The following is an 11,274-nucleotide window of genomic DNA, read 5'->3' on the forward strand; positions in this document are numbered from 1 at the left end:
TTATTATTATTATTATTATTATTATTATTATTATTATTATTATTATTATTATTATTATTATTATTATTATTATTATTATTATTATTATTATATCACAAGCAGGCAATTTCTTCTTTTTTTTCTGGAGACAGTGTTGTTTTAACTCGGAGGAGTGTGAAGGGAGTGAAATTCTGGAGCAATTGTTCCAACTGACTCGTGTTTACGACGGTTTGCAGTGTCCCGAGGTCACGTGAGGAGGTCACGTGGTTCCCTTTTTTGTGACCGTTTGACAAGCAAAGTCAAGGGGGTCACTGGCATGACAACCGCAGCGATTTGCGTAACAACTGTGGCGAGAAAGGTCACAAAGTGGGGCGAAGCTGACTTAACAAATGTCTCATTTAGCGACAAAAATTGGGGGGCTCCATTGTCCTAAATTGAGGAACTACCTTCATTTCGTTTTCCATAATCCAAGAGAGAGCAGACGCACGTTGGTTCGCGCAGACAAAAGAGCTTGACGCAAAAGCCTATTTTTATTTGGCCAATGGCACCCGTTGGGAACTGGTTCTGCTACTAATCTGGGCTGGGATGTAATGTCTGCCTCTGTTAATTGCCAGATTAAAATCAGAGTGTGGCACCGCACAACTTCGGAATCCTAAAAGGGTTTTTTGCTCTGGGCGAGCGAAACCAACAATGCCTTAACTTGAGATGTTGACAAAGACGCTATAAAAAAAAAAATGGAATGTTTGCCTTTCGGTGCAAGCCTAAAATATGTTGATAGGACTTTTAACCTCCTTTTGTGGTTTTATTTTTACGAAGCAAGGGAGAAAGAAAAAAAAAAGGAAAAGACACACACGAAGGAAACAAAGGGAGAGAAAAATAAAATAAAACAAAAAGTAGATAAACCGGCAGTTTACAAACACAGAGTTAGGTTAAAGTTTTCAATGTTTTATGGTTTACCTTTTTTTGTGTTGCCCGTTGTGATTCTGGGCAGCTTACAATATACTATTTGTTTAATTAGTTTTAAATAACTGAATATACTGGGTTGTTTTAAAAACTGTCCATCATTGTTAAACTTCAGGTAATAGTAATATATGGATGTCCACAACAATAATCAGGGGTAGGCAACCTTGGCTCTTTTATGACTCGTGGACTTCAACTCCCAGAATTCCTGAGCCAGCAGGAATTCTGGGAGTTGAAGTCCATGAGTTATAAAAGAGCCAAGGTTGCCTACCCCTGCGTCAAGACGGTATAAACCATAAGAGTAAATTCTTATATAATGACTGTCATTTAAAATACAGAGTTACGCTTTATATACAACGGGCTTGCAAATGTCTGCTTTAAAAGGCGACAAAAGATTTGTATAGTACTGGCCGTCATTTCAGTTGTCCCAAAGGTGCTTTTTTCAACTTTCTTGTTTGGTTTTGAAGAGGTTTCGCTTCTCATCCCAGAAGCTTCTTCCGCTCTGATGGATGGTGGGGGAATGGAAGGATTTATACTCCTTGCAGACGGCTGATCGTTTGCATCCTTTTAGAGAGTCGTTGAGGCCACCTGGAGGTTTACCTGTGTCTTCAGAGTCACCTGAGTGGTGCAAATGGGTGTGGAGCCTTTTGGGAACTGCTGGAAGGGCTGTGTTGTAGACTGGAGATAGACGGCGCTGTCCTTCCTTTGCTCCAGTCTCCTTCCAGAAGCTTCTTCCACGCCCTTCCTCCAGGGCATGGAGAAGGTAGACAGATTCCCAGGGATTCTCATTCTGAAATTCCCCTTCAGTTCCAGTAAAGCCAGAAGAAACTGGGAAGAAGCTGAGAGGAATGGAGAAGTCATTGGGTTCTTTCCCTGGTGTGGTTGCACAATATGGGCAGATTTTAATCTTGGTTTACTGAATGAACTCCGTAGCATCACAGACCGAGCCGTGATGTCCTCATGTCTACGAAGGTTCTCAATCATCCGAGGTCCTGGTTATCCCAAAGTTGTGGGGGGTTTTTTTCCCCAAAAGGCAACTGGACTTACCGGTACTTCTTTTTTTTTTCCTTTGAAAATATTTCGCTTCTCATCCCAGAAGCTTCTTCAGTTCTACCCTTCTCCAGTTGGAACTGAAGAAGCTTCCTGGATGAGAAGCAAAACATTTTCAAAGGAAAAAAAACAACAACAACACGACCACAACTGAGCCCAAACTTTCTGCTGTTAAGTGAGACATTTGTTAAGTGAGTTTTGCACCATTTTATGACCTGTCTTGCTACAGTTGTTAAGTGGGTAAGTTAATAACCCGATGGTTAAGTGAATCCTGCTTCCCCATTGACTTGGCTTGTCGGAAAGTTGCCAAAGGGGATCGTGTGACCTTGGTACACAGCAACAATGTCAACGCTGCTAACATCGGATGTTTTTGCTTTGACAACATGTGGAGATGCAGCCATTTTCCTTCTTATGTTTTACTCTTAGAGTTAGAGTTAGATGATACTGGGGGTGGAGGAGGAATGTGCATGGGAGTTTAGCTAGACATAACAATGCTGGACCTAGTGTGAGAACCAAGGTTATTGAAATAAGAGATGATAAGAATTGGCAGGCTAGAGAACTGGAGGGAAAGCCTGCATTTCAAGCTAATTGGAGAATGTGATTTATGACCGTAAATTAGAGGAGGGAATTGTGCTTTGATACTATGTGCTCAGGGGAGGGGAATTCAGATTTTGGCTTGGCCTATGTACGTGCCAGACGTTATGCTTCTCGAATAAAGATTCTTTAAGGTAAACAATGCCTCAAAGAAGTTCTTTGAAGAGTTTCATCTGTCGGGAACCATGACATTCGGTCATAAATATGAACCAGTTGCTAAGCATCTGAATTCCGTTCACCTGATCGTGGCGATGCTGCAAAGGTAACTGTGAAATACGGTCATAAGTCACATTTTTCAGTGCCGTTGTAACGTTGAACGGTCACTAAATGAACTGCTGAAAAGTCAAGGACTATCTGTAAGTCCAGTTGCCTTTTGGAAAAGCGCCTTTGGGATGTGATGTCCACCTTTGGCCTCGTGTGGACCCAGTCCGGTTGAGTGTGGAACGAGTAGAAGTGGGCGTGGATTTCAATCCTGGTATTCGAGACTCTGGCTGCACACAAATGCGACACAACTCGGAAATGCCCTTCCTCTGGGCGTGCATGTAATGTCGCAATGCACACTCGAAAGGGGCGGGGCCTGTTGCCACATTGTGAGGCCGCTTGTTTCAGATGAACTGGCTTGACATCTATTGGCAGTGGAAGCTGCGTTGATGTAGATCAGAGGTGGGAAACCGTGGCCCCTTTATGAGCTGTGGACTTCCAACTCCCAGAATTCCGGAGCCAGCATCAGGAATTCTGGGAGTTGAAGTCCACCAGTTGTAAAAGGGCCACCGTTCCCCACCCCTGAGGTAGATCAAGGAGACTGAAGTCCGCCTGGTTTTAAAGTGTGCTGACTGTGGACTATACACCCTTTAATCTGAGCTTTGGTTTTTGGGCCTGCACGAGAGAAAACAGGATCTAGCTGAAAATTATGGGAAATGCTGAACCTCAAATAGTTATAAGATGAATCCTCGTTATTAACCTCCTTGCTGCATTGGCTTTGGGACCGAGAGGGACTTGTCTAAGATTAACTATGGTGGGTGGGAATGATGGGACTCACAACCCAGCAGTTATGAAAAAAAAAACCCTGCCTAGTCAGTATGTTGGGTGGGGATACTAAATAGAAACCTAAATATTGATCTATGACTTAGCGTTGGTTTAGTAAATAAACCACCGAAAGGCTGGCTGGACTGTGCTGGTTGGTGGACTAAAACTGCCCTTGATTCTGGCTAGCAGCAACAGCATTTAGACTTATATACCGCTTCATAGTGCTTTACAGCCCTCTCTAAGCAGTTTACAGAGTCAGGTTATGGCCTCCATCAATCTGGGTCCTCCTGGGAAGGACGGAAGGCTGAGTCAACCTTGAGCCGGTCAGGATCGTACTGCTGGCGGTGGGCAGAGTCAGCCTGCAATGCTGCATTCTCACCACTGCACCACCATGGCCCTTCCTTCCTTCCTTCATTCATTCATTCATTCATTCTTCCCTTCCTCCCTCTCTCCCTCCTTCCTTCCCTCCCGCCTCCCTTCCCACCTTCCTTCTTTCCCTCCCTCCCTCCCTCCTTCCTTCCCTTCCTCCCTCCTTTTTTCTTTCCTTCCTTCCTTCCTTCCCTCCCTTCCTCCTTCCTTCCTTCCCTCCCTCCTTCCTTCCTTCCTTCCTTCCTTCCTTCACACCTTCCTTCTCTCCCTCCCTCCCTCCTTCCTTCCCTTCCTTCCTTCCTTCCTTCCTTCCTTCCTTCGCACTTGGCCATAGCACTTAGACTTATATACCGCTTCACAGTGCTTTTACAGCCCTCTCTAAGCGGTTTACAGAGTCAGCCTATTTGCCCCCAACAATCTGGGTCCTCGTTTTACCGACCGCGGAAGGACGGGAGGCTGAATCCGCCTTGAGCCCCGCCAGAACCGAACTCCTGGCCAGTGGGCAGAATTAGCCGGCCATCCTGAATTCTAACCCCACTCTCATCACCGCCCCACCAAGGCTTGCAGGCCTGACTGCACACCGTGAATTGTGTTTCCCTAACCTGTGATTACTTGGATTTACTTCTGCGTTCCTCTTCTTTTGAAAGCCCAGCGATGGCCTGGCCCATTGTTGCAGAGTCACGTGCTTTCTCGCTTGCTGTGAGTTTGCCTCCAGACAGGCAGTGTAGTAATCTGCAGGGAAAAACAACGATGCCCTTCAAGGACAGGCCGATGAGGCAAGACGTGGGGGCTCCTCACGGCTTGCCCAGCCTAGGAAAATAAACAGGAAGGTTGCACAACTGACTTCAAACCGTCAAAACTGCTAGACTAGAGAGAGTTCAGAATCCGTGTGGCCCAAATAGGAATAGAAACGTTGGACCTTTGTCTTCCACGTGGAGCTACAGTGGAGCTGGGGACGGGCATTAAAACATCCCCAGGGGTCAAGGAGCGACTCCCAGGTGATTGCAAAAACTGTTTAGTTATTTTTAGGATGCCACCTGGTTGGATGTTTGACAGATGCTTGGCTAGGTCCAGCTTCAACGCCTGTTTTCCTTTTGTAAGGTCAGTCACCCTTCACGAGTCTGGCACAGTTCAGGAAACTGCGTAGTTAGCTGTGATGCCTCCAAAGCCCTCACCACATTCCTTGAGAAACTATAAAGCAGTGTTTCTCAACCTTGACAATTTTAAGGCATGTGGACTTCAACTCCCAGAATTCCACAGCCAGCAATGCTGGCTGTGGAATTCTGGGAGTTGAAGTCCACATGCCTTAAAATGGTCAAGGTTGAGAAACACTGCTATAAAGAATCCCTCACTAGACAGAGACCACAAAAGAAGAAGAATATGAGCCAAGGCAGGTGCGATGCATTTTGTCCACTAAGGACGACGTGGACTCCCATCAGATGTTGTGGTTCCCCCCATTCCCATCCTCTTGGCTGCTGATGCAATACAATATCTATGGAGGTTATTCTCAGTCCTCCAGGTCATAGTGGAACCAGTGGAACTACCTGCCTCCAGAAGCGGTGAATGCTCCAACACTGGAAGATTTTAAGAAGAGACTGGACGGCCATTTGTCTGAAATGGTATAGGGTTTCCTGCCTGAGCAGGGGGTTGGACTAGAAGACCTCCAAGGTCCCTTCCAACTTTATTATTAGTATTATTATTATTATTATTATTATTATTATTATTATTATTATTATTATTATTATTATTATTATTATTATTATTATTATTATAGTTATCCCAAAGGTGCTTTTTTCAGGAAGCAACTGGACTTTCTTGTTTTTTCTTGAAGACATTTCGCTTCTCATCCCAGAAGCTTCCTCAGCTCTGACTGGATGGTGGGGAATGGAAGGATTTTTAAAATATATATATATATATATATATTATTGATTTTTTTTAACACAAACACCTTAATATTTGGTAAACAGCATGTTGTCTGGCTTTATATTTACAAAGTAATCACTAACAGTTAGTTTCTATATTCCAAAATCCACATAACAGCTTGGCTTGATTTTTCTCTTCTTCCAATCACGTTCTCTTTTTCCACCGTAAATGAATACAGTTCTTATTAATTTGATAGGCAACGATTAAACAGAAAGGTTTTTTCTAAAATGTCTACCAATAAATAACCACATCAGTATCATGCTTCTTTTCTATCTGGTCATCTCGGTTGCCTCGTCATAGATCCTGTTTACAATTCTGGTTTCAATTTATTTTCCCCACAACGTTCCAAACATTTCCGCTGGTTAAAAATTTTCCCAGAATGAATTACCTTAAAGTATTTAAATCTATTTTCGTGTCTTAAAAAATAAGTACGAAAAAGGACACAAAAGAACTGGACTTTCTTGTTTTTCTTTGAAGACGTTTCGCTTCTCATCCCAGAAGCTTCTTCAGCTCTGACTGGATGGTGGGGAAGGGAAGGACTTATACTCCTTGCAGAGAGCTGGTCATTTGCATTCTTTCAGAGAGTTGTTGAGGCCACTTGGAGGTTTATGAATGATTGAAGAAGTATAAATCCTTCCATTCCCACCATCCAGTCAGAACTGAAGAAGCTTCTTGGATGAGAAGCGAAACGTCTTCAAAGAAAAACGAGGAAGTCCAGGTGCCTCGTCAAAAAGCATATTTGGGATTCAATACAATGAAGACACCTCGTTGTCTCCATGGCTTCTCTTAATTTGGGTTTGATTGGGTTCATTTTAATGTCCCTCCACTTCTAACCATCTTTCTTCCTATCTGCTCCTGAACACACACACACACACACACACACACACACACACACACACATACACTCTCTCTCTCACTCTCTCTCTCTCTCACACACACACACACACTCTCACTCTCTCTCTCACACACACTCTCACTCTCTCTCTCACACACACACACTCTCTCTCACACTCTCTCGCTCTCTCTCACACACACACACTCACACTCACTCTCTCTCTCTCACTCTCTCTCTCACACACACTCTCTCTCACTCTCTCTCTCACTCTCTCTCACACAAACACACTCTCTCTCACACACACTATCTCTCTCACTCTCTCTCTCTCTCTGTGTGTGTGTGTGTGTGTGTGTGTGTGTGTGTGTGTGTGTGTGATTCAGGACTGCCAGAGGGAAAATGATGCTTAGGGTGTATTTGTCAGCCACTCCAGCTGCTTCTGGGTTCTGCAGATCAATATAACAGTTGGAAGAGGAAGCTGGAGTTATATGCATCCTTCAGGGGGGAATGTCAATTCATATGAGACAGGACTTCCAATGCATTGTTGCCCTTAGTTAGAAGGGAGAGACCCCAAAAGTGGTATTTTTTCCAGGAGGCAAGGATTTATACAGCTGTTAAGGCCCTTTGGAGGTTTATCAATGATTGAAGGAGTATAAATCCTCCCATCTCCCCACCATCCAGTCAGAGCTGAAGATGCTTCTGGGATGAGAAGCAAAAGGTCTTCAAAGAAAAACAAGGAAGTCCAGTTGACTTGAAAAAAGCACCTTTGGGACAACCAGGACCTGGATAATAATAATAATAATAATAATAATAATAATAATAATAGTAAAGTTGGAAGGGACCTTGGAGGTCATCGAGTCCAACCCCCTGCTCAGGCAGGAAACCCTACACCATTTCGGACAAATGGCTGTCCAGTCTCTTCTTAAAAACGTCCAGCGTTGGAGCATGACTGAGAATAATCTCCATAGACATTTAGCAGGGGGAGGGCATAGTTTTCTCCCCATGGCGTTCCTGTAGCAGCTCCTAAAGACCTTTCTTGAATAATTCCCTCCATGGAGGTTCATGCCCAGACTCACAGAACTGAAAGGATGGGTCGGGCAAGGTGGACTTGAGGTCTACCCTGAGTGGGGAATCCATACCACGTCAAAGACTGAGGATCTTCGTCTTCACTTCTCCTCCACAGCTTGCTGGCACGGCTGTACTGGGAATCGGACTATGGCTTCGCTTCGATTCAAAGACCAATGATATCTTTCAGTCGGAGGAAAACAATACGAACTTCTATACAGGTAAATCATTTAAGATAAAACCTTCCAGGCTAGTAACATTATTTTTTTCTCTCTCTCCTGGACGACCCAGAGGTTTTGCTTCGAGGTTGCAGAATTCCCTTTTAAAGTTTAAAACATTTCAGGATTGTCCTTCCATGGTGGTGGTTTTTTTTTTTAAAAAAAAATCCCTGACAAACACAAGCGCTGGTAATTGGACTAAAAACCCACGTTAATGCCAGAAAACGCCTTGCAAATTTCATCAACTCTTCTTAACGAGGGCGGGTGAAAGAAGGGCTGACATATCCGCTCAAACCGCTTGTGCTTTTTTTTTCAAAGCTTCTGTGTGAACTTAAAAATATATATATATAAAAAAAGTGGCAGGAATAAAGCATTAGCTGGATCCTCCCAACAGCGACAAAATCTCTCTCTCCTTTTTCTTCTTCAGCTGCAGAGTTTGTGTGAGGTCTCATGAAGTGGTTTTTTTTTTATTTTTAAGGCCTGCCCAGCCGTAAACACTCAACTTTTTCCTTTGAAGTCAACCAGGAAATGCTTTAATGAAGATAATAAAAGAATGTTTGCAAAATGGGCAGCCGTTAACTGATTAAAAAAAAAAACACACATGCTTTCTGCTGGGATTGTGAGCAACCGTCCTTGGCTTCCTTTGTGTGTGTGTGGGGGGGGGGAATAAATTGTGCAACTGGTTTTGTGGGGAGAGCTGGAGAGAGCGGAAGAGAATAATGGCTAAAGCAGCCGGGGTGGAATATTGTTTATCCTGGTAGCCCCCCCCCCCCCGGTATCAATTCTGCAAAATGGACGCCTGGCCATTTCCATCCTGAAATCGTTAGAAAAGGAATTTAAAAGGGTAGGGCTGCTATGTGAATTTTGATAGGAGATTGCAGCTGGGGCCTAATCTGTTCATTTGTGAGAATTTTAGCCTGGCTTTATTACTTTGGACAGTAACTTGGGGCAAATAGGTAATAATAATATTGATAATAATAATAATAATAATAATAATAATAATAATAATAATAATAATAATAATAATAATAATAATAATAATAATAAATAATAATAATAACAACAACAACAATAACAATAATAACAATAACAACAGCAACAATAACGATGATGATGATGATTGATGATGATGATGATGTTGGAAGGGACCTTGGAGGTCTTCTAGTCCAACCCCCTGCTCAGATGGCTATAGAGAGGTCTCTGTAGTCTCTTGAAAGAAGAATTTGCTAGCCTTTTCACCTGCCCTCTTGAGGATAGTAATATAATAATAATAATAATAATAATAATAATAATAATAATAATAATAATAAGAAGAAGAAGAAGAAGAAGAAGAAGAAGAAGAAGAAGAAGAGTAATAACAACAATAACAAACAACAGCAACAACAACAATAATAATAGAGTTGGAAGGGACCTTTGGAGATCTTCTAGTCCAACCCCCTGCTCTAATTAATTAATTAGGCTCCTCCCTCCTCCTCTTTTCCCCACAACAAGAACCCTGTGAGGTGGGTTGGGCTGAGAGAGAGAGAGAGGGACTGGCCCTACGTCACCCATCCGGCTTTCCTGCCTAAGGCGGGATTAGAACTCATGGTCTCTTGTGATTGCCTCAGAGTCACCCAGCTGGCTTTTTTTGGGCTAAGGCAGGACTAGAACTGACCGTCTCCTAGTTTCTAGGCTCGCACCCTAACCGCTAGGCCAGACCGCTTATCATTCCACATGAGAAGGGGCAAGAAAGGGTCCGCCCAAGTGATTGGGCCCTGCAAGGAAAGATGACAGCCATTGGTGTAAATGCAAGCTGCCTTGGTTGAACTCCTTGTTCCATGTGATCTAATTCTTCTTCTTCTTCTTCTTCTTCTTCTTCTTCTTCTTCTTCTTCTTCTTCTTCTTCTTCTTCTTCTTCTTCTTCTTCTTCTTCTTCTTCTTCTTCTTCTTCTTCTTCTTCTTCTTCTTCTTCTTCTTCTTCTTCTTCTTCTTCTTCTCCTCCTACTCCTACTCCTACTCCTACTCCTACTCCTACTCCTTTCTTCTCCTTTTCCTTCCTTATCCTCCACATCTTCATCTTCCTCCTCTTCCTACGCTTCTTCTTCTTCTTCCTCTTCCCTTTCTTCTCCTCCTCCTCCTTTCTCCTCCATAGGGATTTACATTCTCATTGGTGCTGGCGCCCTCATAATGCTGGTCGGCTTCTTGGGATGCTGCGGAGCGATACAGGAGTCCCAGTGTATGCTTGGCTTGGTAAGTCTATACACACACACCCACACACACAGAGACCAGGCCTTAAAATTGGACTATTTCATTCCTTGAGTTTTTGCTTTTGTTTTTCCCGGTCTAAAAATAGAGCCTAGGAAACATGTTTAATTCGTTATGCATGCCCGGAGAGGCTCCAAACGCAGTGAGTGATGTGCGTTAGGATTTTGTGTGTGCCACACAACTGCTTCCTATTTGCATAACATCCCGGCGCTTTTCAAGCAGAAAATTCTTTTGCAAAGATGGTGATGGTCTGATTGGCCCAGATCATCTGATAGAGAGAGAGAAGAGAGGGATCAATTTGGAAGCTCAGATCCAGGTTGAGATTTGGGGAAAACAAGAGTAAGTTTGCCCTGGTTGAGAAAAAAGACAAAAACTGCAAAAAAAGGATAAAGACAAAGGTTTCTACTTTTATTTTTCAGCAGTGCGACCTTTAAGAGGAGTTGCGCTAACCCCTTCCCGCCCCAAATCCTTCAAAGGACCACAGCAAATCTAGGGTGTTGTCAGCCCTGGAGACTTGTTTGATGTGACTTGTTTGATGGGAAAACACATGTCACAAACATGTCAGAACACAAACCAATGTCAAGAGGAAAAAATAAGATACTTTCCCCTGTTCAAGCTCATTAGAAAATTGATCTGAGCTTCAGCATCGAAGGCCACAGTACGAGCCCATCCTAAAAGTGTCCCCAAATAGTGGGGCAAAGAATCATAAAGCTAAAAGGGTGCTGGGAGGTCATCTAGTCCAACCAACGGTCCTTATTCCTTCCCACGTGGCTGGATGCTCAGTCTGGAACTCTTTTCTCCAGCTGTGTCCTCAGCTTGCTGAATGGCTGCTATTTTACTGCCCTTTTAAGACTCTCATTGATTTGCTGAGTTTAAAGGAGCTTGTTTTGGTTCAATTGCTTTTTATCAAGCTGTTCTTAGAGTTGGTTGTTAGCATTTTTTGGTACCCTGCCTCTTCAGAAGGAAGGGGGCATCTAAAAATGAAATGAGGGTGTTATCATCATGATATGCCAA

General features: G+C 43.3%; 1 protein-coding gene across 1 annotated transcript in view; it reads left to right on the forward strand.

Annotated features, from left to right (window-relative positions):
- The window catches only part of CD9 (CD9 molecule), a gene marked incomplete in the record, with an annotated part of 54,568 nt that overhangs the window by 37,165 nt on the left and 6,129 nt on the right, over positions 1-11,274 (forward strand). The window contains 2 exon segments of the mRNA XM_029287252.1: positions 7,917-8,019; positions 10,148-10,245. Coding sequence (XP_029143085.1) covers positions 7,917-8,019; positions 10,148-10,245 — 201 coding nt within the window.

The sequence above is a fragment of the Protobothrops mucrosquamatus genome, unplaced genomic scaffold (assembly GCF_001527695.2).
Source record: "Protobothrops mucrosquamatus isolate PMUCROS unplaced genomic scaffold, P.Mucros_1.0 scaffold_20, whole genome shotgun sequence".
Lineage (NCBI taxonomy): Eukaryota > Metazoa > Chordata > Lepidosauria > Squamata > Viperidae > Protobothrops > Protobothrops mucrosquamatus.